This window comes from Cyprinodon tularosa, unplaced genomic scaffold, assembly GCF_016077235.1.
Source record: "Cyprinodon tularosa strain WSP-4 unplaced genomic scaffold, ASM1607723v1 ctg16, whole genome shotgun sequence".
Classification (NCBI taxonomy): domain Eukaryota; kingdom Metazoa; phylum Chordata; class Actinopteri; order Cyprinodontiformes; family Cyprinodontidae; genus Cyprinodon; species Cyprinodon tularosa.
This window is the reverse complement of record NW_024038437.1, coordinates 840,549-868,353: the sequence shown is the minus strand read 5'-3', so window position 1 is coordinate 868,353 and position 27,805 is coordinate 840,549. Positions and strand designations below refer to the sequence as shown.

Genomic DNA, 27,805 nt, shown 5'->3' with positions numbered 1-27,805 from the left:
AATATAAAAACCTTCCACAAGAAGATCCATGCTTTACACTCCAAACATATTCATACTTCCCGTTTAACGTATTTATTACCCTTGGCATTTAACAGAGTTTTATGATATATCAGTTTGCACAAAATGATGCAGTTTTTTTTTTTTCATATAAAAGCCTGAAACCTGTAGTGTGCTCATCTTCTGCCCTGGGTCAAGCTTAGTGAATCTAATGCTAAAAATGTTCCCCAACCTTCTCCTGAACGCCAGCTCACAATAAGAATAGCTAGACAGGCTTTGTAAAAAGCCGTTCATAATTGTTGCCAAAGGTTCTCAGGTTTTTACTTTGACTGGGCCATTCAGGATTGTTGTTAAGATGGAAGGTAAACTCCACAGCCCAGTCCCGATACTATCAGCCTTTTTCCTCTGTTAACTATGGCAGTCCGTGTTGACATTTACAGTATTAGCCTGACTAAATATGTATTTCAGATGTCTCAAATGTTTTTCTTCCTAGTCTAAATGAAAATTTCAGATATCGTAAATGCAATTCCTACTAGTACTAATCTACTTGTACTTCCAGATATCCAAAATAAACATTCTCTAATCTCAGATCTCCATAATACTGTTACTGCTAGTCATAATGAGAATTCAGATATAAAAAAAGAAAAAAAAAAACATTCAACATCGAAAATATCGAAAATTCTACTGCTTGAAATATCTTAACAGATATCAAGTACTTATTACCGGTATATGACTGGTTAAGTTAGAAGTCCAGATATCACAATTCTAATATGAATGGAAAAAAGAGATGTCATTTTTAGTTTTAGGAATTGCATTTGAAATATCTGAAATGTTGATCTGAGATGGGAAGAATGTCGTTTTAGATGTCTTAAATATTAGTATTGATTAGGATCTATGCATTTTAGACATCTTTAATAAATATTCAGTCAGGCTTATAAATGTCAAATTGGCCACTTTTCTGATTGATTGATTGACTTGATTGACAGTGGAGTAATTTACAGGTCACATTGGGTCAATAGTCAAAAAGAAGGTGCCAAAATGAGGAAAAGGTGCTTGGGGGATATATACAGAGATGGGAAGTAACGAAGTACAAATACTTTGTTACTGTACTCAAGTAGATTTTTCTGATATTTTTACTTTACTTTACTACTTATTTTTATTGCGACTTTTTACTTCTACTCCTTACATTTTAAAAAATTGGCTCGTTACTTTAGTTTTGAATCATTTCAATGGAGTTACCGTTATTATTTTTCATGTCATCAATACCAAATTCAATCTAATTGGATGGGAAACTACGTTGCATTTGACGCACCACTACAAGATGAATCGACAGATTCGGCGGTATTCATTCGCGGCAAATCATTGCAGCTTGGTGGCGGTGGCGTTAGCATAATAGAAAATGAACACAACGGAGATCTAGTCCTATTGGCAGACATCCATTTAAAATGTAGGCAACGGCATGAAAAAAGTGGTTTCTACTTTTACTTTTATACTTTTAAGTAAATTTACAAGCCTGTACTTTGTTACTTTTACTTGAGTAAAGAAGTTTAATCAGTACTTCCACTTTTACCAGAGTATTTTTTAACACAAGTATCTGTACTTTTACTCAAGTACGGAAAGTGAGTACTTTTGCCATCTCTGGATATATATATATATATATATATATATAGTATATCAAGATTTCCAAGTATCTGAAACTTTATTCTTACCCTCAAATTTAGATTTTGCTGACAAAAAATGTAATTTAGGAAATCTATAATTACAGTTCTGACTAGTAGCAATGTACTTTTGACAAGGAAGAATCTTGTTTTAATGGCAAATGGAACAACAGAGAGGACAGTGCTTCGATTGAATCTTAAAGCAGCTTGCCATATGTCTCCTTATATTTAGAGCCATCCTTCTGACCAGCCCTTGTGTCCCGGCTGAACAGTGTCCCCCAGCATGATGCTGCCGACACCTTGTATAATGTTGGATATGTTAAGGATAATGTGCAGTGTTTGTCTGTTGCAACATTTAGCATATATAGACCAAAATGTTCACATTTGGTTTCATGGAGCCAAAGCATCTACTACTCTGGATCTTCCATGTTTGTGACAAACAAACTTTTGAATGCTTAAAATTGATTAAATTAATACCAATGGAATGCTTTTCTGTTTGTGATTCTAGGATGACTAAAAATACAGTTGAATTTACATTAAAACTTTTGCAAAAATGCTTATTTTTAAACAGTAGTTTTTATATAAGTCTGTTTAAAAAGATAAGTAGTGCGCTCTCAGTAGGCTGCAGGTTTTTCTGTGGGAAAAAATGCAGGCATAAGTATTGCTTGTACCCCAAGTTAAAATCCCCATTAAATGTACTCCTCATGACATGACTGTGTGTGCATGAGCAAAAAACCTGAGGCAGATCTGGCTTTATAAGGAGAAGAAAAGAAGCAGTCAACCTTCCCACATTTTTTTTCCTTTGTACTATTGTACACTTGTTTTAGATTTCTTTCTTGCTAATACACAATAGAGTCAGAGGATGTAACACTCTTTTAATCTCTGAAGTACATCCGGTTGCTTTTTGCTAGACCTGACCTGACATTCATGTCTTTAACAAACAAGAGGTGCAGAAATTCACATTGAACGCTGAGTGGAGAGGGTCATTAAGTTACTTCTAAGAGAGAATCTAATGTGATTCCCTGCCTTTTTTCTGCACTGTTGGATGATTTACCAAATTATATGCTCTGCTTAGTAGAAATCTATTGCTTTTTAAAGAAGTAGATTGAAGTGGAATACACTTGAGTTCTTATCATTGCACTTCAGATCCGTTAAAGCAGTTATTTGCTCTTAGCGTGTCAAACTCAAAGCAGATAGCCTTAATGATATAACAGTGCAGCAACAGTTCAAAATATATTAGTTTTTTGACGTTTGGTTATTAATGCCTTCTATGGCCTTCATACAAGACTTTAAAAAAAAGGTAAAAAAGTGAATGAGGGAAGGAGAGAAATGTTTACTTAAAATTGTAGAAAATCTCACTAAATTGATAAAGAGACTATGTAGATATTTGTTTTCTCCGTGCCACAAATGATAAAAGAAGAAAGTAAAGACAAGCATCAAATTTCTTAATTCAAAGAGCTAATTTTTTTTACCAATAGTTTATAAAATCTTATGTGCTATGCTAATTAATTAAACATTCATTTTTAACTATGAATTAATTCTATTGTTTTCACTCATAAATTAAAAACGGGTTCTTGGGTTCTTTCCCAGCTTGAAGTGTTGGGTCTGTTCTTCCCTTTCACACAACAATTAAATGGAGCAAAATGTTACAAGTTTTGTTTTACCAGAAATGCTCAATAAGTTTGCTTGTTTTTGTCCTATTAATTATGTTGGGATATGATATCTTTACCAGACCGTGTCTTCCAGACCACTCAGGTCTTCTAGTTCCTGCCTCCTCTGTACACCCAGAACTAGAACTAAACATGGAGAAGCAGCATTTAGTTCCTATGCTCCTCTTATCTTAAATAAACTCCCAGAAGACTGGAAAAGTGCTGAAAGCCTGAGTTATTTTAAGTCAGTTAAAAATCCATTTGTTTAGAGCTGCCTTTAACTGTTGAAGTTAAACTACTAACTGAGGTATTATAAGTCAAGGTTGTTATACAGCTGTTTTATTAGTTTTTTTTTTTTCTATATTTGTTTGCTTTTATATCCACTTAATGTAAAGCACCTTGAATTGTCCCTGTCCTGCTTACAATGTTCTCTCCTAAAAATATTCTCAACATGTATGTTATTAAAGAAAGTATGATATATTCAATTTTAATCACAGTTTTAATCAATTCCTGAGTTTAATTTCTTGTGTTTTTCTCTGTAACATTGCAGCAAATAACTTAGTTTTGATTAGGGAATCCAAATCCAATCCTTTTTTTTTTCAGTCCAATCAGTTTCTGATACATATACTGAGAGTATCAAATACTGATCCGAAACTACTGTTGAATAAATTAACCATCAAGCATCATGCTTCACATAAACATTGTTAAAAATGGTAACAAATTAATAGAGACATAAATGCTTACTAGCTAATATGTGTGTGCTCTTTGTGATGAAGTAATCAGTGTTCCAATCCTAAAATTGAAATCCCCAGATCATTGTAACTATATCATTCATCCAATATCTGATCAATGGGTTAATATTGGAGACGTTATTGGATCGAATCGCTGCATCTCTTGATTTAATATTGCATATTTATATCTTTAATTATGCAGGGTCTCCTTTTTTTCCTCCAAGGAAATTTAGGACTTTTGACATCAGAGAATATATATATATATATATATATATATATATATATATATATATATATATATATATATATATATATATATATATATATATATATATATATGCAAAAAAAAGTTAATTTAAAAAAAGTTAAAATTTTATTTTTTTATTAACTGAAATTTACTCCATTGTGTCCAGTTATTTATTTTATTTTAATCTACAATCGTCTTGTACTTGTACTTGTTTTTTCATTAGCCGTGCCTTGAAAACATTTTGCTAATAAAACAAAGACATGTTTGCATAGAGGGAAGCTTGTTTTGAGCCTAAGAGAAGCGGTTTTGAAATATCTTTTCAAGTTAGGACAGTATGAATCCTCCATTTAGATAGGATTTAGTTAGGATTTTAAAATCATTTCTCCTCCCTACCTTCATGTTTTCAGGAGCTTATCACCACCCTGTACATTGGCTTCTTGGGGCTGATCTTTTCCTCCTACTTTGTCTACCTTGCGGAGAAGGATGCAGTGGATGAGGAGGGCAAGACGGGCTTTTCCAGCTATGCAGATGCCCTGTGGTGGGGCGTGGTAAGAAAGCAATACACACAAAAAAAAGTCTTGGTGTTGAGAAAGTTTTAATTTATTTTAAGCACAAAGAGCTGTGAAAAAGTATTTTAACCCATTCCAGATCACCTCTGTTTGCATCATTCTGAAATGTTTCAGATCAAACTAGTTTTAGATTCAGATTCAGAAATACTTTTTCAGGGTTTGAAATTTCACATATATTTTAAATTCAACATTCTGCTACTTTTTTAAGACCACCTTGTTATTAGGTCCTAGTTAAAGGAAATGAATGTGGGTACATCAGCTGGATCAGTTACAATCGTCCTTTTGCTTGTTTTCTGTTTATCACAGAAATTTGACAGAAACATTTAACCCTACGCAGATGTAATGACGTTTTTCCATTCTCAGAGCTGCTTTCACCCCAGCTTGAAGGTTCAGATTTCCAGAGGATTAATTAAAGTTTTGAATTGAAAGTGCAGAATAATGAGAAACCTATGGCAGCCCTGTGCAGGGGATCAGTGTGTCACAAAGTAATGAACCATTCACCCCTTGCAACTTTGCCTCAAAGAACTTTTAGAGCACCAATATAAAGTGTCAGTTCCCTTAATTAAAACTTTAATTGCGGGGTTGCTACCTTTATGTAACATGGGTTACAAGGGTCACGCTACTCCTCCCTCCTGTGTTCAGGCAGTTATTTGTGTTTTTTGTTCACAGCACACAGAAAAAGGAGTCCCACTTGCGGATTCGCACCTCTTTGTGGTTTACTGAAACTGTAAACTTGAGAGTCATGATATGCTCTTACAATAGGTGGGGCTGAGGAATGCAAGGGTTGTGTGTGCGTCTCCTGATTGGACCCTGCTAAGCTTTTCCACAGCACATTCCTTCTCTTGGCATAATTTGAACATTCGGATGTGCAGGTGCACAACTCAGCTGAAGACTGAGCCAATGCTATGATTCATATCCCATTCTCCTAAAGCCTCGCTTCCTGACCCCGCCGCCGCCAACCATCTTTTCTTTTAGCACATTCACTGTTGCTGATAGGTAGATGACCATTGTTTGGTCAAAAAACTTTCCAAAAAATGTCTCATTCTGTTTTGGACAAGAAAGGGTCACCTGTGGGTCATTAATTTATTTAAACTGGAAATAAATACAGAATAGATTTAATAAATATTTAATTAATCACATAGATCTCTGTTAAACAAAAAATATTTATTTTATAAAAGTTAATATAATTATTTAATGACTTAATAAATTCTTCATATTCCTGCATTTAAGCACCCCATGAAGTCAATTAAACTGTCACACATTAATTAAAGCCAAGGAGGCGGGATTAGGGCCACTCTCATAGAAACTCTGACATCTGATTGGCTGCTTATAACGAAACAAAATAAAAAAAAAATAATTAAGCAAAATAAATAATTTCTTCGTGGTTGTCTTTTCCTGAATTCAATTCAATTCAGTTTATTTATATAGCGCCAAATTCACAACACATGTCATCTCAAGGCACTTTACAGTTCAACCAGATCATACAATCAAATTGATACAAAGTTTTCTATCTAAGGAAAACCAGTTGATTGCATTGACTCATTGACTCAAATACAATCCCTCACACTTAGCATGCTTGTAGCGACAGTGGAGAGGAAAAACTCCCTTTTAACAGGAAGAAACCTCCAGCAGAACCAGGCTCAGTGTGAGCGGCCATCTGCTGAGGCCGACTGGGGTTCAAGGAGACAGAAGCAGAGATACAAAAAGCAGCTGTAAAAGGCGGCCCCGTCCAGGAAACACACAGCCAGGCAGACGAGCTCCGAGCCAACTCCCATGCCAGAGGACGAAGAGAGCACATCCACTCAGTCACGGTCAGAGAAACAGGACTACACTGAAAAACAGGCCGATCTCCAGCATCTATAAACAAGGGTGTTGATGGAAGCAGCACATCTGATGTTTCTTTCCAGGATGGCGTCACAGCCAAAAAGGAACAGACGAGGCAAAGCTACTCTGAGGAAAAGCAGAGAGAGCAGAAGGTTAGAGATTGAACTAACAGATTTTGCAGAATAGGAGAATAGAGAGAGAATGAAGCAGAATGATGAAATGGGGGTCCCTATGTCCTCCAGAAGTCTAAGCCTATAGCAGCATAACTATAGAGATAGCTCAAACATCATTATCACTGCAAGCGGCATAAATAACTCCAAAATGTGTTGCAATTTATTTGCAGCAAACTGTGTGAGCAAATCAAGGCTCTATACCCCTAGTTTGGTCTGAGATAATGAACCTGAAACAGCTTCCTTTGGGCTAGTGGGGTGGGAGCTGCCAAAGACTCCAACAGAATCAAAGTTAGCTCCGCCTACTGATTAACACCAGCGGAGGCTGGAATTGTTCACAGCAAACAAATGGTAACACTTTTTTAAAAACTCCTTTACAAATATTCTAGTGAAACTTTTCACAGTAAAAGAAAACTAAGAAGTTGTCTTATATTGCTCAGTGAGAAACAGCCAATCAGATATCAGGGTTTTATGGAGAGTATCTAGTCCCGCCTCTTTGAAGTTGATGGATGTGTGACAGTTTGAATGAATTCATGATGTGTGTCTCATTGCAGGAACATGAAATAATCTATTAAATCATGAAAAAACTATATTCACTTCTTGACATTACATCTCTATTCTGTATATTATGGACTATAGAGCGCACCTCACTATAAGCCGTACCCACTAAATTTTTGGGAAAAAACAGTAAGCCTACTATATAAGCCGCACCGGGCTTTAGTCTAGTCTCTTAATTAGTTCGGCAGCTTTAATGCAGCAAATAAATGGCAAAATGTGTGAATTCAGGACATTTGTTCTCCGTTGTGCCTTCTACCAATGTATTCTAAATGGAGATGTATGCTAAATGAAATACAGCCCCTTATGCTTTGATTTACAACTTTGACTTCCCCTTCTGGTGGTTAGGAAAAATCAACAGATATGCTGCAACTTCTTATGAGCCGCATGGTTCAAAGCGTAGGAAAAAAGTAGCAACTCATAGTCTGGAAACTACAGTATTTAACAGACTCATATAATTAATTATATAGTTATTAATTGTAGTTTTAATACATTAATGACTAATTTAAATAACAATTTTAATAGTTTTTTATTTATTGTATTGCGGCACTTGTACATTGTGCCACAAGCTGTAATTTATTATACCTCAGGCATGATAGGCCTGTGGGTTAGGTTTTGAAACATCTGAAGAACTGAACATTCTTTAAAGTTCTGTTCTATCTGTTCTAGAAAAATATTAAGTTATGTGGCACACCTACAGACTGTGCAAATAGTGCATGCAAATATAAATAAGGAAAATCATTGAGCGGATCATGGTAATTCTGAATGAATTGTAAATATCTACTGCTCAGATTTGATCATCTGTGGACAAGACTGTTAGTTTTTCACCATCAGTTTGGCCTGAATGGGAAATTATAGGATAGCATCAATTTTTAACTAAACCATAAGATATCCTGATTTCAGTTTGCTATGACCAAACCACTGGAAGAAGATGCTCAGGTTAGATGAGACCAAATTTGACTAGTTTAACCTGCATGTACAACTATATGTGGAGCAATGATATTCTCTCTGTTAAACATGGTGGTGGCACCATGATGCTTTGGAGAAGCTTATCAGAGATGCATGGAGCTAAATATAGAGCAACCCTGTAAGAGGCTGCAGAAAACAGGAGACTGGGAGAGAGTTTCATCTTCAGCCACTTTTCTGATCCTAAACATGCAGCCAGAGCTCCAACAAAACCGATTCGTTAAATTCTTATTTCCGTAAGAATGAGCCAGTCTGGGTTATTTTGCCTCCGTTTTAAGGATTATGGGCTACTTTATGTTGTCTATCACATAAAGTTACAATATTTACATGAAAGTTTGTATGTTTGTTGTAACGGGGGTGAATACTTTAGCAAGGCTCTTTATAATTAAAAATCAGAGCTCTGATGTGTGTGTGGATTTGAAGCCATTCTTGGGCCCACACTCTACAATCTGAATGAAAGGACCTGTTTTCTGAATAGAGCATTCCACTCTTATGTCAGGAGGACATTGTTTAGTCATCGGATTTGTGGATGAGTGATTAAATCCCCCAGAACTCCACCCACCCCAACATACACCAACCCGCCTCTCCTGCCTCCGCTCTTTCTTTCTTTACCCTCAAAGCTCTTTAAAGTATCTCACCTTACATCAGCCGCTTTGTGTTAGCGCGCAGCGGTGGCTCACCCAGCGATACCCCACAGACAAGCGCTCTAAGCCGAGCGCGCTCTGAATGTGTCAGAACTGGCTCAGCTTTCAGAGTGGGCCGCACATGCGAGCGCGAGAGCTATTTGTTTTCCCTCCTCAGCCCTGCAAATTCCTGCACTCATTGAGGATTAGTGGATGGGAATCTCATTCCCTTGGAGAAGAAAGAGCCCCAAATGCCACAGCAATCGTTCAGACAGTTGTGGGGCAACTCAACAATAGCTGATGAACTTCTTGATTGTCTAAATCAAGATTGAAAGTCTTTGAATAACCATTTGATAGCAGTTGGATTTAATTAAAATGAAAGAGGATTTAATATATCTGTTTAATTTGACATATGAATATACATTTCATTATGATCCCAGATGTCGTTCTCATGATCGGGAATCTGATCTGGGATTTGTCTGCACAGTTTTTCGGAAAAGCATGTTTTGTGTGTGAAAATCTGGAATCCTTCCTTTTCTTCAGGTGACCGTCACCACCATCGGATATGGAGACAAAATTCCTCAAACATGGATAGGGAAGGCCATCGCCTCATGCTTCAGTGTCTTCGCTATTTCTTTCTTCGCTCTACCTGCTGTAAGCATATATTTTTTTCTAAATTATGGCTTCCTTTAGACTTTACTTTTAAATTGGAGTACATGTGGATATCAGGATCTTAAAAATGAGTATTAAAGTTTTAATATATATTTTCTTTTTCATTTCAGGGAATTTTGGGTTCAGGATTTGCCCTCAAAGTCCAGCAGAAGCAGAGACAGAAGCACTTTAACAGACAGATCCCAGCAGCAGCCTGTCTCATCCAGGTAGCTTTTCAGAACCGGAAATGTTTTTCTTTTAAAGGTGGAAGGATACCAACATTAAAATATTCACTTTACATGTACCTGTATGCCTATCAAGTTTAATTCAACACACATGTCATTTTTTCCCTAATTAGTCTAATATTATCCTAAGATTTGACCATAAATATATAAAATCAGTTCTCAATGGGTACAGTAGAAAATGAAGCTTTCAGACAAGTTTTATGGTGCTAAACCACAACTTTATCAGTGACTTTTCAGTTGTTTTTTCCTTGTCTTTGTGATGCAGTTTGTTCGCTAACTCTCTTCACAATGTGTTAAACTCAAAAATGAACAGAAAACAAAAATAGACAAGAAATTATATTTTTTAAGTGTTTAGCATCAACATGAATATAGGGAATAACATCATTTTTTTCATACTAGAAACATTTTCTACTTTTATAACTCTTCTTCTCAAGGTGAGATGACTCATGTAATTTGTAGTTATTGACCTTAAGATTGAATTAAAACAAACCAAATGGGACACCTTTCAGTGTTGTAGCATTTAAGCCTAATAAAGAGTAAAGAGTACTTCCTGTTAGCAAGTTGTGCAACAACTTACAATATGATCGGTAGACAGACATTATAATTGACCTGTGAACCTGTGCAGCATTTATTAATGTCAGATAAGTCACTACTAAGATTAATACTAAAGTAGACAGTTTATATTTTTGGTATTCATTAGATTTTCCTTTTTGTGACGTTTTATTTTCAGACACTCTGGAGGTGTTACGCTGCAGAGAAACCAAACGGCTGCGCTGCTACATGGAAAATGTACGTCTTAACTCCAGAGGGTGTGGCAGCAGCGCAGGTGGACCACAGCAGTCCCAGCATCAAGAAGCTGAACATAGCGGTAACTGTTACCTGCATGTTTTCAATAAAAATCTCTCCTATTAAAAGACACAACTCCGAATCAGTCAGGCTGAATTATTTTACACTGAATAATAAATCCTGTTTAAATTCTGATTTAAAAAGCTGTTGCATTCATATACATCTGACGCTGACATGAATGTCTCTTTGTGCTGTTCACCTTTTGCAACAATATTAGCTATACTGTGCAGAGACCATAGAGTAAAACGTCTGAGCAAAGTTCTCACAAATGTACACACATGGTGAAGAACACAATGCACAGAAAAACACAACTACCGACACACAACAGCTCCTCCTACCCCAAAGGCTTGACTCCTGCAGGATGACTTAAGGCCTTTGTCTCTGCCGGACAAAAGCCCAGTCAGTTGAGATGATGTCACCACCGCCTTTCTCATGGGAGTAAACCTTTGTCAAGTAGTACAACGACAAAAAAATCTTTGTGTCGCATTGAGCCCACACGTATTGGAGATAATGAAGGCTGCTTCCGCTCATTTCTGTTTTGGCGTGTGACTTTCTCTGCTGTCTTCCCTTCTATCTGCCTCTTCTCAGTCTTTCAGGATTCTTCTCCAGATTTTCCCGTAACCAACTCTCTGTCACTCTCCTCTGTCTTCTCTCATCTCCTTCTATTGCCAAAGGTTGTCCTTCACCATGCGGCTGAATGTGTTTCCTGGTCTTTGTTCCACCTTATTGTTTTTGTTTTGCATCTGCCGTGCTTTTCTATTTTCCATTAATGACACAGGAAACATTTGTCCTATTAAGTTAACAGCAGCCCATGGTGCAATTACCTGAATCTGACCCAATCAGTCTTAATAATGAAACTACTTTAAAGGTTACATCCGTAATGTTTGCTGTTTGGATCTGCCTAGAAACAGGACATCTCACACACGTACTGCCTCACATAACACACAGCTATGATTACGTTCTATGAAACAAAGTTTAAACAGGCTAAACTTACATTACCAGATCCAGAGGTCATGACTTGATCAGATTTAGATTTGTAAAGGAAGAAATGTGTGGAGTTAGTGCGCACATGTTGGCATGATCTGTTTTTTTTTTTACACCAGGTTGAATGGTTGAATAGGTTCAGTTATCTTATAAACTTATTATTTTTATTATTATTTTTTTTTTTTGGCAGAAACTATTTCCAAACAGGGAAAGGGTCAAAATCAGATACACTGAGCAGACGACAGACAGACTATGTCACTATTTATGATTCTGTTTGCGATGAAGATAAAATAATGCAAGCTTAGTAATCAGGCTATTTGAAATTACCAGCTGTTCCCACAGTGAGGGACACAATCCCTGGGGGTTGTAGTATATTTGCAAAGGGGGTATAATAGAAATTAAATTAATAAAGACCCATTTTTACAGGTAAGTGTTATATATGGGAAAGCGAAATTCTGTAATATGGTAAAAAAAAAAAAAAAGGACACGCACATACATTTTCAAATTCTAGTGCTTTAAATGTAGTTTGATTGTTTTATTTGAGTTATAGTTTATTGTATTGCAATATGTAATATCACTGCAGTGTTAGTTAGGAGGATTTCTTTGACCAAACTATTTTATTTTTAACTCACAGTGTTGAAAGATAAGCAATTTAAAACAACTAGTTAAATGGTGTAGAAATTCTACTCATTCTACTTTTTCTACTGCTGTATACTGTAAGGCATTTACGAAGTCAACGGCTGGACTTAAATAAGCTAAGTCGACTCACATCTGGACAACTCAAAAGTTGCTTTTTTTAAAAGTCAGAAAACATTTAGCAAAAAAAAAAAAAAAAATGAAATTATCTCTGAAAATCAACTTGTTTTAAGATTTCATCTCAGCGCTAATGTGATCTGGATTCAGACTTTTCTTTTGCCAGTTGGCACAGGGTTTCCAAAGACAAACAAATATGCATTTCAGGTCATTTCGAGGAAAAAGGTATTGTTGAATTTAAATGTATAGCCTGTTTGTTTTTCTCCTGCTCTGCTGCTTAGTTTGGATGCTACTTGAGTTGGATTTTATGCTCCCTCTCCTTGAAACTAGAAATAGATTTCATCTGAGAGTGTTTACCATCTGTTCCTGTTCACAAGTGAGATCAGTTCAGTGTCTGCAGTGATGTGATGCATCTTTAACGACTGAAAATAATTCTGGGGAAACCATTAAAACCTAAAAACATGACCTCATTGCGGGCCTTTTTTTACAGCTAACTTTCTTATTAAACTGCTGTGTTTAAATGACCAAATTTAATAGATCAGTAGGTTATTTGTTATGACCGGATGTCTCACGTGTGTCTGGCAGAAAAAGGGGACTAAGAGAAGACTGAAGTCCAAAGGGCCTGGCTCTCTAGGTGTTGCCTCAGAGAGAGCTGTGTCGATCCCTCAAATCACCTATGAGCACATCGACGACTCTGTGGAAAAAAAGGATGTCTCCTTTTTTATTGCACAGCCAAGGGGGACAAATGAAGGTAAAACAATATTAGAAAATGTGTGTCTCATCACTTTGCTCTACAGTTGCTAATTTGTAATAGGTTCTGACATAGCTCCTTTCAGTCTGGTGGATTTTTCAAAGGATGCCTTCTAACCTTTTATAAATTGCAAATCTTCCATCCTGGCGCTTCAACCTGCAGAAATTACACACTAAAACACCAACTTCCCCTTTATTTCTGCTCGATTAAACCTCTCCATTCTGGACAAGAGATTTTGAATTTAGACTTGACAATCCGAAAAGATTCTCTGGGGTCACGATGACCCTCAGTGGCATTGGGGTTCAAATTTAATTTAATGGTTTTTACACAAGTGAAACAAGCTGAATGAATACAGTGCTGTGCAAAGTATTCCTTTTAACCTTTGACCTTTGTTCCATTAATCACATTGCAACTGTAAACTTCCATGTAGCATATATAATTTTATGCCAGACACAAAGTAGTGTGTAACTTAACAGTGGAGAGAAAATAGTTCCTAGTTTGAGGTCCTAAAGTCTGCACTGAGATATTTACCCTGCTGCAGTTACAGCTGCAAGCCCTTTGGTGTATTCCGTTTCCAGCTTTGCACGTTGTTCCCATCAGTTCAGACTACCTTCACTGTCTTTTTTCTGTCAAAGGCGTGAAGCTGTTTCATTATGGGGATGACACACAGAGCATTTCTGGCAGAAAGACATGTTTCTACCAGGCCCTGATACTGAACAATCGACTCATTCCTCTGCAACAGTGCTAAAATACTTTGGTTTTTAACATCTTTGTTAGATTTCGGAAATAAAACTTAAGCCAATGCTTATCTCATTGCAGATATATTCTCTCATTTGTATGGAGTCTCTTCAAAATCAAAGGAAAAGTGTATCTGTAACTAATTATGAGAGACTTTGTTGACACAGACGATCCAGAATGGACAAGAGACACTTCCTGTTTGGATTATAACCTCAGACAGGGAAGCCGACTAAACACAGCAAAACAATATGTCGATTGGACATTAGTGATACGACACAAAAATATGAGCTGCAATCAAGCAGTTTAATATATATTTTTTTTCATTTTTTCTGACTTTTCTTCCTCGACCACAAAGTTCTTGGAGACATGTTTTTACCCTGTTGTTTTTTTTTACTGATGCACTTAACAGTGACCCTCGAAAACTACTACATGCCATAAATTCAGAAACAGACTTTTGAGCTCTTGGGTCAACAGCTGAAAATGAGATGAGATTAATTTAAACATAGTTGGACTTCAGGTACTAATCAGTTGACATCCGAAAAGAAAATAGATTATTTCGCTTTACTTATGGGTATCAAATTAAAGTGGGTGAATAAAAATGCACCCACAGAACCCCCTCCCTGCCAAATAAACAGAAGGTTGTGATTATAGAGTGAAAAATAGTTAAATAAATTTAGTGGGGACCTTTTTAGGGCAATATTTGGCATACTTGGAGACATTAAATGAACTCATGCTGCTATTAGGAACTTGAAAATCCAGGATCTTGTAAAACTTAAGCTGGGGGGGAAATTAGAGGTCCATAACAGCCTCATTGTCAAGGTGATGTTTTTCTGGCACTTCAGACATGCTACCACATAGGTTGTGCTTTTGTGTTGTCAAAATTATTTTTGAAAAACTTCGCACACACCTATTCATTCCAAATGAATAGGTAGGTGTGTCCGATCTTTTGACTGCTACTTTGTGTTTATGTCTTTCGATGGAGCCGGAACAAAAGCTAGAAATAGATCTGTTGGCGGTGAAAGGGTAAAGATAATGGACTGAGATGTGTTCTCACCACTGCAGAGTGAGAAAACAGACATTAGAGCACTCTGGGCCTCTTTGCAGAGGATGTTTCAGGTTATGACGGAAGAAGCTGTTATGGGATGACTCCTCATTTTCACGCAGTAAACAGAGACGCTGTCCTCCTCCGCTTGGAGCCAAGATGGCTGCCAGGTGCCTCACTTAAGCCACATGGAAGCCATTACAGCCTTAGTGGTGATTAGAGGTCATAGTTACAAGCTCTTTACGGCTTCAGTAGCCCCCTCCCCTCACCGGCCACAGACACTCTCATCAGGCTTAAATGGAAACTACTTTAAAATACCAGCTCGTCAAAGTTACAAGTGGGAATTCCTTGTAATCCTGGTTACAGTTTACTAAGGCAGTCACATCAAAGCCAATATATTTTATTAGAGTACACATGGTAAAGATTGATCAAAGACTCTTAAATCAACAGTTTGATCTGCATGTGTCTAATCTCAGGATGATTTAAAATGTAAGCCCATACACATGATATACAACTGATGGAGGGTTATTGGGGAGGTGGTTTGGCTTCCTGTGTTAAAAGCCATCCCAAGCAAATGAACTGACCCAGATTCCAGGTTAATAAACAGACCTTATGAGTTTTTTCCTGTCAAAGCATGCTACCATAAAAAGAGCTGCTGTGACATAAACCTGACATAAAGGCGAACCATCACTATAAGAGCAGCTACCAACACCAGGAAGAGCTTAAGTCGTCTGCTTAATTGGATGTATCTTGGAAAACAAGCAGACAGCATGTCTGCATGGGAAAGAAGCAATGAAACTCAAGAGACAGGACATAGCATCCTCTCTCCATGCACAGGGTTAGCGCTTGTATTTGTCCGGCAAATGCTTCATAGTTGTCTGTTAAAGAATTTTACTTGACCACTTGGAGGGGAAAAAGAAACAGGATGAGCCATGAGTGACATTAAAGGAGTAAATAAGTCATAGTCTGCAGACTGCTGTCGTTAATAATGATGTCTGAGTTAAAAAAAAATGTGGCGCTGTAGAATCTCTGCTTTAGATCCATTAAGGAATGTCTTTCCTGTATCATTAAACCTAAAATAGGGTTAGAGATGGCACATGGGACAATTAGGTTTAAAACAAAGGTTTTATTGAGAGTTATTGGATTTTATTCATCCTTATATATCAAGTACTGTACTTGTAATGCTTATAAAATACAAAATATTTTACGTTTTTTTTCTTTGAAGACTAAAAGACAAATGGGAGTTAATTGGAATAATTTACAGAGGATTTACATTTGCTGTCCAAACATTGTTAAATTTCTGTGTATATTTTCCTTCTCTTGCAGGGATTGCCAGAATGTTCAGGAAAGCAGGTGAGTTTTTCTATCAACCTTTAAAGGGAAATGTTTAAAATAAACTGCTTTGCAGATTTTTTTTTTTCATATTCTTGTAGATTTCATCACAAAGTTTTCTGTAACTGTGAAATAAAAGGAAACCTTATCTTTACATTTTCAAAAGAAAACATCTGATGTGTGTGGCATCTACACTGCAAAAACAATCCAGAAATAAGTAAAAAATTGCTTAAATTAAGTATATTTAGCCTTAATTTGAGCAGGTAAATAAGATGATTTGCCAATGGAATGAGTATTTTCACTCTTAAAATAAGATAGTTAGATAATATTTACTTGAAATAAGAAGATAAAATTGTTTTTTCTTATTTTAAAAGGAAATTGTCTTGTTCCATTGGCAAAGTGTCTTACTTACCTCCTCAAATCAAGGAAAAACACACTTATTTTAAGAAAAAATAACTTATTGAGATTTCTATTTTTTGCAGTGTATATGCATTTAGCAACTGTAGTGCAATACCTCCAAGTAAAGTAAAATAAAAACAGATCAAGCTGTTGATAGTTTAATCTCAGGATTTAGAGGTTTGTTGGAGAACATTAGAGAGCACATTGCATCCTGAAGAGCAAAGAACCCAGCAGACAGGGTTAGAAGGGTATGAATCAGCTGCAAATCTTCTAAGACAAGGCACTCCACCTTAACTAAAAGCAAGCAAGAGGATCATTAATCTGAGAGACAGCCAACAAACTGTTTAAATGAAGCCCTTGGCAAACCTGACTGTCAAGATTTTAAAAGCTGATAAAGGAATACTGCAAAATACTTGCAGCTGCAGCTTTTTAAAAAAAGTAATAGTTTTGCAAAACACCACCTTTCAGACAAGTGATTTATGTCAAGATTATACTTTAAGTATCTTAGTCTGATAGAGATTTATTATATATGTCTTGTGTTTGCTACACCTTTCCATACAGCCTGTTAGTGTTGGTCCATATCTAAACAGACTGGTACCTTTAGTGCCAATGCGTGTTCACTGCTGGACAAGGAGCCACTTCACAAAGTACTTCTGTTTGCTATTAAAAACCTGTCTGTGTTCATCATTAGCCAGCCTGTCCCCTTTAATGTGGCCCAGACTGTATTTCAATTAGACATTCTGGCTGGCTGAGGCTTTGTCCTCAACCGGACCGAACCAGAACCAAACAGAGACACTCTCAAACTCTGGTCACAAGTTGACCCGGCCTGTTTTCTCTACTGGGTGCCCTGCCAACAGAAAGGCTGAGCAACAGGACTTGAGTGATATGGACTGGGTCCTTGGGGAAACGGATCACACACAGGCTGGAACACTGCAGAGAGGTAGAGAGGTGGGTAGCGAAGGGAGATGTAGAGTTGATAAGCTGCCATTGTGGAGCTCCAGTTGATAGAAATGAACAAGTCATTGTTTGATTTTTGTCATCCCACTTATCTGTCTGGTTCAGCCCAGCTCCCCCTGTCTGAGAGAATAACTCAATGCACTGCAGTATCTTTGCCTTGTTTTTCTTTCACTCAAATGGCTTCTTATCTCACCACATTCTGTACTTTGAGGCAGCAAAACAAGTTTACATCCACATAAAAGTGATTCCAAAGGCAGCTCTAGTTATGTTAGGAAATTCTACCTCTCTTACTTCCACTTCCTCTCCTATTCGCTCTCTCCACTTCCACATTTGACATTGTCAAACAAAGCGGATGATGGAATACAAGCAGGTTGGAAAGGCTTTACTTGAATTGGAACGGTCATTCAGTACTTCGACGCAGATTTGCCTCGCCATTCTTCATCACAATGGAGGCTTGGTGCTTTGGAGGAGAGACATGTCAAACTCTGCTGACAGTCTGGCTGCAGGTCAAGACCCGGCTACACATGTTGTTCTTTGCTGTTGTTTTTAGGCACCCCAGCCAGCTGCACAGCTCAAGTAGAGCTCTGCAGTTTTTTTTTTCTCTGTCTGTGCTGAGTTCAAACTTCTCTGAATATCCTCCCATTTTTGTTCACATTTTGTAGAGTGAGAAGCACCAACTACTGGGATTCTTATGTTCAAACACTAAGCCATGTATTATTTTGCAGATGAAGGCAAATAATTCATGGGTCGCATTTATCTTTTACACAAAGTCTATAAGTTGTATTATGCATTTATATCCAGCCACCTTTACTTTGAAACACCTAAATGAATTTCTCTGAATTCCGGTTCAATTGCATGTTTTCTAAGCCAGAACAGTGCTTTGTTTTTTGGTCCACTCTATAAAGCCTGGAACACGATTGCTATTTCTGACAATTTGAATCAAAAAGCTTCCTGGATGGGAAGCGAAACGTCATCAGACTTGTAAACAAAAACCACTGGATTGCTTTTTATCTTTTTTTTTAGAATGAATTCCAAAACTAAGCCCTCTTCTTTTTTCATAAATTAAGAAGAAATAGATCCTGTATCGGTATAAATGAATCACAAGGAATAAGACAGGTCAGTGATAATGTTGTGGATAACTTTAAAGCTAAGTTATGTTTTGTTTATTGAATTGTATATTTGTACAGCAGAAAATAAGCAGTCCACATCATCTTAACCACAGAATACCTAAGATGAGACATGGTGCTAGCTCTAGTAAAAGGCTTGAGACAAATCTGGCAAATCACCTTCTTGCAGAACAATGACCCTAAACCTACATAAGAGCTTTAGCTAATTTGTTTCTATCTCAGTTATATATCTATGCTAGAGCTACACATTCAATTCAATTCAGTTTATTTATATAGTGCCCATTCACGACACAAGTCATCTCAAGTCACTTTACAGTTCAACCAGATCATTCAGTCAAATTGATTCAGGTTTTCTGTCTAAGGAAACCCAGTTTATTGCATTGACTCAAATGCAATCCCTCACACTAAGCATGCTCGTAGCGACATAGGAGAGGAAAAACTCCCTTTTAACAGGAAGAAACCTCCAGCAGAACCAGGCTCGGTGTGAGCGGCCATCTGCCGAGGCCGACTGGGGTTCAAGGAGACAGAAGCAGAGATACAAAAAGTAGCTCTTAAAGGCGGCCCAGGAAACACACAGCCAGGCAGATGAGCTCTGAGCCAGCTCCCATGTCAGAGGATGAAGAGAGCACATCCAGTCAGTCACAGTCAGAGAAACAGGACTACACTGGAAAAAAGGCCAATCTCCAGCATCTATAAACAAAGGTGTTTATGGAAGCAGCACAGCTGATGTTTCTCTCCAGGATGGCGTCACAGCCAAACAGGAACAGACGAGACAAAGCTACTATGAGGAAAAGCAGAGAGAGCATAACATTAGAGATTGAACTAACAGATTCTGCAGATTGGGAGAATAGAGACAGAATGAAGCAGAATGATAAAATGGGGGTCGCTATGTCCTCTAGAAGTATAAACCTCTATAGCAGCATAATTATAGAGATGGCTCAGGATAACCTGAGCCACTCTATCTATAAGCTTTATCAAAAAGGAAAGTTTTTTAAAGGCCCACAACCAAAGTCATTTGAAAATATGAGATAACTAATGCACAGACACTCCTAATCGTAATTAGCTTTACCTGTTTTAAAGAAATAAAAAAAAATATTGGTGTTTTTGATGTGTAAATCTGGTAGGTAAATACTTGGAGTCTCTGGAGTCTGAATACAAATGCACCCGAGACTTAAGAGATTAAGATTACAACAAAAAATATGTATGAATTTCCTTCTCTTTCACAGTTATGCACCATGTCTATCACAGTATATCACATATGGTATCACAGTAAAACGCATTAACTTTGTCTATATTTGATGAAAAAATTAAAAAATTCATAATGTGAATACTTTTGCAGTTTATGACCTATGTGATTTGTTTAAGTCTTCTCATTTTTCTTCCTTTTCTTTCTTTTTCTTTTATGCATCATCTATCTTTTAGGCCCTCCTCACCACTCATGGTCATCTTTTACTCTGAGCTGCCCTGCTTCCCCAGGTATCCCTCTGCTCTTTTCTGCTTTCTTATGTTTGTAAAAAAAACAGCACACAGGAATCTTTTTTTTTATTTAATAATTCTAGGTAAAACCAATTTCTATATAATAATAATAATAATCGTGACAACTTAGCCTAATAAAGTTGTTTCATTCTTTTTTTTCCAGCTTCCTTGCTTTGGTCAAACTTGTAATTCTATCTTCTGTCTTTGTTTCTCTTTATAGTAAAGGGAAGTGGTGATCAAAGTGCTTCCATAGACATCTCCCGCGCCAACAGCCTCACCGATGACCTAGATGACATGAGTGAGGACATCCCCCTGCCTGTGGTCACCAACAAGAACCAGTAAGTAACCAAAAGTCTACCCTCAGCGATCCACTCCAAAGCATCGCCCTCTGCTGACCTTCATTATCTGATTCCTTTTAGACTGATTTCCCTCCTGGTCATAGTGCCTGGAGTTCTTTTGTCAGAGCAGAGAGCCACTTTAGCTGTTTTCTAAATGAAGCTGTTTTGTTTAAGTTTCTTGAGGGTTAATGAGACCCTTGAGAGCCAAGGCCGTATCAGGTACAGAGAGGGTTGTGAAGGGGATTATCCTTTCATTCTTGAGAAAAAAACGTCATTGACGTTTCTTTGAAAGGCTTGTAAGACATGTTATGGTACAGATGGCTTGTCATCACATGCCCTCATTGAACTCACTGTTGTTGCTGTGTGAATTCAGGGTGAATGCTGATGCTCTCCCTCCCACTAACCCGGTCATGCAAATTGGTTTCGCAAACCTGGGTGTAATTAGATCGGTTTGCTTTGTGTGTCATTGGACTTCCTGTGTTATTGTAAAGCATGCCGACTAGGGACTAACTCAGTCATCCACTAACCATCTATCTTTTCAGTGGATTTGACATCAGCACTGCCACATAAAGCAGTAACTATAGTGCTACTGCTAAATAGTAGTAGACTCTTATGGGTCTTCTGCTGAGGATGGCGCTTGTGTGGCATATTTATGTCCAGATGAGAAACGTATAAGATATGTTTAATCAGCTCAAGTGCTTCTCTGTGTTAATGCTGCCAATGCTGAGTGGTGTTTGTGTTGAGTTAATATATTGTAATGTTGTGAGCTACATTATTACATCAATCCTAAGGTGAAAGCTTATGTGCACCAAAGCCGTGAGGACACGGTTGTTATGTGGTTCTGTGACACAGTGCCACTATAATCAATAATATACATAACATGAGATTCATAGGTCACATATTTTATCGCCAAAATGCACGGCATATCATTTCCCACCTTTATTATTGCTTTTTAGAAGAATTAGGCTGATACATTGGATGGTTAATATTTTTGGCCAATATTACTGTTTTCTTCTTGTATCAGTATCAGTTTATATGTGCATTTGTTTGCTGATTTATTACTCCTTCAGCAGCCATGCCTTGATGCATAAGGTGTATGCATTCCCTCTGTTTTCTTATCAGCATTAGCCTTAATGCATTTAAAGAGGTACAACTGGTGAAGTTTTACCTCTTAGCACTATTAGTACTATTGCCTTGCTGCAAGAGGTAATAATCCTGTTGATGGATGGATGGATGGATGGATGGATGGATGGATGGATGGATGGACGGACGGACGGACGGACGGACTAAAATTGTTTTGTTCTTTAAAATCCATTTCAAAAGTGGTGCACAACTTATTTTCCTTAAGATGTATAACCTTCTCATTTGTGATTTTATGTAAAAACCTAAAACATCCTTCTTGTACTTTTGGGATAATTTTTCATACTAAGAGCAGAGGCCATGTTATCCTGTAAGTCAGAGAGAGAGGTTGGCGTTACACAGCTCTGTGTAGTTTAAGAATCAAACACATGATTAGGGAGTTTTAGACTGTAGATAGCATTTAGGGACTTAAATCAGTGATAAACACAGCATTCAGCATGGCTAGCATCAGGAACATTGTCACACTGTCATTATGTGTTTATTCTCCGAGGTGTTAGAAGGCCCTTATCTTAACTGTAAGATTTCCAGAGGATCTGACTTTATATTTCCTAACCAACCAATCACAGATCAGGATCTGTCTGGCAAAAATCTACAGATTCTGGCAACAAGCTTTTCTTTCTGTCCATCTGTATTTCATATTTCATTTATCATATTTGTGTCATTGAATTAAATAATACAACATTGATCAAAACAGAAATGGAAACTGAGCTTTTTCAATCCTAATATAAATGTAAACGATTAATTTTACATTTTTCAGACCAGCTTGGATATACACATGTTTAAGGCTGTTTTGTACAGTGTGAATTGTGGACACTTCTTGATGTTTTATTTAATAGATTGGAGCACCCAGTAGTCATAAAATGCTAAAATCTTAAAGATAACCCCCTATTTGCATTAATTATTGCTCTGATTTCAATTTGGTAGAATAAAGCACTTTTGTCAAGTCCTCTGAATTGAAAAAGAGCTATATAAGTCTTTTTTTTTTATTAGCCTTTTTATTTTACTCTTTACAAACAAAACTTAATTTGATGAGCACACTTACAGTATAAGCCTGTAGCTTATTTTTTCCTTAATTAATTTTGGGCCTGAAGTACCCATGCTATTCAACAGATTTGACGTCAAGCATGTCCATGTTAAATGTGTCCAACCTAGCAAAACAGTCAAAGTGTTATATCCAAGATGGAATTTGTGGATACTTAGAAGTGACTGGCCTTCAGCTTAACTCAGACAACGATGGAAACTACAGGTGAGGTGAGAAAAAAATGGTTAAGTATGCAAGCTATTACCCTTTTTTAACTGTCCACAAAACCTGTCTAAACTCGGGAACAATCTGCTTTTAATGGCAGTGGGAACAACTTTTCCATCTGTCAATATGCTCTATCTAGAACTCCACACCTGGAAAAGTTATTTTCTCGCCTGGTTTAAATTCATAAAAAAATCTTCTCTAAGGAACCTTTATAGATTATTAATTGATTAATTTAAAAAAAAATGTGACAGCTTAATATGCAAAATAATGGTTAGTTGCGGCCTTAGTACAAATTAGTTACGTTTCTTTATCTTCAGTGAGAAAATGCCATTTACTAGAAGGATGGGACTACTGTGTGACTGCAAGATGGTACCCTGACAAAAAAAAACAAAATGTGCTTTATACAAACTGACCAGGATCTGTTCACTTCTATTAATCTAAATAGATAACATGACAGGTAGTGACTTCAAAGGCTTATGACGGTTTCAGAAGGATTTTTAAGGGGATGCTGCCATGTCAGTTAACCATTATTAACATTCTTATTGGCAAAAATGCATAAAAAACCAGGTTAAGGGGCTTATTATACCACCTAAAACTGTTTGGTTTAAGGAAAAGAAGCATGAAACTCTTTTAACAACTTTTAACCAATCAGACACTGAACAAAAAAAAAAGTTTGAAGGTGTCAAAAGTTTAATGTATGAACTCCTTAAGACAGAGTAATATAATTCTTTTAAAACCTTTTTGTGCATTTATACCCTAAAAGTAGTTAACTGCATTTATTAGCATGCACAAAAATGAAAAGTATTTGAAATTACTTTGAAAAAAACTCACTTTATTGTCTGTTAATGTTGTATTTATGATGCTATCTTGTTACCAGCATTCATCCTAAGTACTATTTGTACTGCAACATGATTTTAGTATATACAGTAAGACCCCTCTAGTTTCCATGATATGGAAGACACACATTTTGCTTCAAGCAATATTGGCTGTGAACAATAATTTTATATTTATTATTTTATTTCGAGGCCTATTAATTGCTGTCTGTGGATGCTGGTGGCTTTAATCAAATCTCTGCTTTGATGTTGACTGTTCAGTATTAATTGCTTTAATACTCCAATCCCTCTTTTTGCCTTTTTTGACGCTATTTTCTAGATCTGTAACCCATTTTTGTTATTACCCAAGCTGTTTGTAATTGTGTTTACAATAATATTTCTATATTAACAAAGTGGCGAAAATAAACTTAAAATATCCTGTAGATCAAAAGTTAGAACACTATTTTATATATTCTATATATTTATTATAAATATTAAAATATTCAAGATGGCTAAGAATCTCTCCAAAGAGAGTTGGATATGGTGTAAAGTGCTTTAAATGGTCAGATTGACTAGAAAAAGGTATCTATAAATTCGGTCTCTTTACCATTTAATCCCAACTAACAAAAAAAAACAAAAAAAAAATATAATGTATAATGTAAGACAGCTATGAACGGGAAGATGCCTTTTCTCTCTCTTGCAGTCGGTTGACCTGCCCCTCCGTGGCTTTGGTTCAGGACTCTTTATCTACACATCATTTAAATTCTGCAAAGTACTGTACTGGGCTTTACCAAGAAGGTTTTTTCTTTCTATTTTTGAAGTTCTACTATTATGATGAAGTGTTTTATATTTACTGCCATCAGATCATCATTAGACGCTGCCAAAACATATCAGTCATTTAAAATATGACAATTTCCATTAGTATCCTGACATGATTGCAGATCCCTATAATTGTCACGGTTTGGTGGAGGTTTTTAGAAGACCCAAATGCAGAGATGAGGAGGCAGAGATGAGTTTTGCTGGTTTAATTGAAATCCTACAAGCAACACAAGCAAAGTCCGAAAAAAACACAAAATACTGAAAATCAAGGAAACATCAGTGAAAACAGACAAGGGAGCAAAGAAATGACGAAGAAACAAATTAACAAGAAACCAGAAATGAGAAACTGCAGAAGGGTTGTATATAAGGGGGTAAAAAAAAAAAAATGGCTAATGAGCTGATACAGAGCAGGTGTGAATAGAACTAACTAGAAGGGAGCCAACGGGAAAAGAAACAGGCACAAGGGGGCAACAGAGGGCAACAAAAGTGTTAAAAAAACAATCGACTGGACTTTTTTTCCAAGTTTAAAGATGTTTTACTTCCCATCCAGGATTTTTTTTTCAATTGAAAATGTTAGAAATAGCGTTGAGTTTGAGGCTTATAGAGTAGACTTGTTTCGTCTTAGAAAACCTGCAAATTGACATGGACGGGGGTTGTGATGAGAGTGAGAAGAAACCAACTCTATCGCTTCATTGTAATTTTTTGAAAGCTCAAATCTGAGTCAACCTCCTCTGTTTAAGGTTGGTTTTTCAATGTTAACATAGATGGCTTCCTCTCAAACCACCTGTCTTCTTTGCCTAAAACATTCTGGTCCTCAAAATAATGTCCTTTGTCCATAAGGTGTAGATGTACCATCGTTTCTTGTCCCGGGGAGGTCGCTTTTCTCTGTTGGGCCATGCATCTGTGGAGAGCACCACTGGAGTGGTGTATGCAGTTCATACACCATTCCAGTGATGTATGAACTGCATGAATGGTGAACTGCATAAATATAACACAAAATGGAAAAGAAACCAATGAACAACAAAACGCAGAATAACATAAAGCAAAGTGGAACTGAAAACTTAAAAAGAAACTCAAACAGAAGTCCACAAGGGTAGAACCATAACAATAATTTGTTATTCATTTCTGAAACATAAAGCTTTAAATAAGGTTTTTATTTATACTGTAGGTACATTTGGGGTACATGCATGTTTGATTTTTATCATTTAAGCAGTGTAATTTTTTCTCCCAATATAAATACTTAAAGGTTTTACTGCATGTGGCATCAGAGACTAAATATGAATGTTTGAAGTTTAAGTCGAGTTACCCAGAGTGAATCTTTATATGCAAAATTAGAAATTAAAAATATTGTTATAAAAGTGAATTTTATTAAATATAATTTTGAAACTGATCGAAAATGATATTTAATAATTGAAATAACTGCAATAAATAGAGGAAAATCTGGTTTTACATGTTGGGCAATTGTAAGGGAATCTATAGGAAAGAAAAAAACAAAACATCTTTAAGGAGTGTTTATTTTAAAAGGGATTATTTTGACAACTTTTCTTCAGATTTGGAATCTGATGAAATTCCTAGGGTTAGGTGTAATATTAACTCTGTTTTCATTAGTAAGGAACTGGCAGGATCCAGACTTGATTCGTCTGATATTCTTTGGACTTGATGTCTAAAATGAATTTGATTCAGCTAGGGACACAGGCTGTATATTTGTAGCTTGTAGGGCTGTTGTGCCCAAAACTCCAAAGCCTCTGATTTACGTCTGGCTGGGCACTCCCAAAACAGCTGTTTTGTTTTGCCCCTGGTGTCACTCCACTAAGGAGAGCACTATTATTTGGCCTCCTTATCTGAATCTCTGCAGACAGCTTCCATCCACCCATACTGCCTAGGGCACCTTCCATGCACACACACACCATATCACTTTTCAGTCATTTTTTATTCTAAAATGTCCTTTGAGTTTCTCCACAACTTCAATTTATACTGTACATTTTACACTATATGTCCCATTCTGTCGCTTTAATTAGTCTTTAACAGCACACGCTGTAGCTTTCCACTGTTTATTGGCTTTGCTGAAGAACTTAAAAAACAAAATAGAAAAAAGAAACAACTTTCATGTGTGTGCGTTAGTTCACATGCGAGGGAAGCATCCATACAGATGGCTGCGATGTCTCAAGGGTTTTGAGGAAGTGGTGCGGGGTAGCGTCCGCACGCAAACTTTTATTTGACCCCCCCTGAACCCAAAACATGCACAAATATGGTTATCTCCCACTGAGAAAATAAATCTTGTTATTAGGCTCTTGGTTTATTTTAGACGGCTCTCTTTGATTTATTTGATTTAAAAAAACATCTCAATTAAAAAAATAAAACACACAGACACAGCAAAAACACAGAGTACAAAGTCGTCAACACGTTACTTCCTTTTTTTATTATAAACACTTGTGTCACCATTTGTTTACCTACTTCTGCGTAAATGAGGCTTGATCTTGGGTCGGTTCAGACAAGCACTGGTTTCCCTTGATTTTGTGCATACATCAGAGTGTGTGAGAACAGAATGCCTCGGTGTTTTGGTTTGCTGTGATGTAGTGTGTGTATACTCTCATGCAGAACTTTGATTATGTTCATTCTTCAGATTTGGACATTTAATGACATCAACATTCTTGGAGAGAGAGTAAATATTTTTAACACACATCTTTGGCTGTAAACAGAGGAAGGCCTCGTTTAGTTGATCGCGGTTGTTGCGTACTTTGCTCCTACTGCTGGTCTGTTTTGAGTGTTTCTTAGATTCTGTTGTTATCTGCACTGGAGTTTAACCAAACATGCCAGTATTGATTAAAAAAAATAAAATAAAATGTATTTCTTGTCAAAATAAAGTCTCTCCTGTAAATGGCTGTTAAGCTTACAATGACAGGAACCTCTTTCTTTTAAAGAAGTAGTTCTTGAGCTGCGACCCTGCTGCTAACCTAGTGAAGGCAGCCAATAGGTCTGGCAGATGATGCTCTGAACACAAAGACGCATATCATTTTGAGCATGTTGCATAAAAAGAATCTTTGACAGAAAGGATATTAATGTTTTGTTATGACTTCTGGAGCTTTTTCCTGGCACTAAACGGTTAGTTTTAGTAGTTTGAACTGCATTAAATTATAATTTTATGTTAAATGTTTCAGGT

General features: G+C 36.7%; 1 protein-coding gene across 1 annotated transcript in view; it reads left to right on the top strand.

Moving 5' to 3' along the window:
- kcnq1.2 (potassium voltage-gated channel, KQT-like subfamily, member 1.2) overlaps window positions 1–27,805 on the top strand; it is a 312,827-nt gene that overhangs the window by 76,187 nt on the left and 208,835 nt on the right. Inside the window, exons 8-15 of the mRNA XM_038280410.1 lie at window positions 4,690–4,830; window positions 9,533–9,643; window positions 9,772–9,867; window positions 10,616–10,753; window positions 13,054–13,219; window positions 16,326–16,352; window positions 20,237–20,290; window positions 20,511–20,628. Coding sequence (XP_038136338.1) covers window positions 4,690–4,830; window positions 9,533–9,643; window positions 9,772–9,867; window positions 10,616–10,753; window positions 13,054–13,219; window positions 16,326–16,352; window positions 20,237–20,290; window positions 20,511–20,628 — 851 coding nt within the window. The remainder of the gene's footprint in view (window positions 1–4,689; window positions 4,831–9,532; window positions 9,644–9,771; window positions 9,868–10,615; window positions 10,754–13,053; window positions 13,220–16,325; window positions 16,353–20,236; window positions 20,291–20,510; window positions 20,629–27,805) is intronic.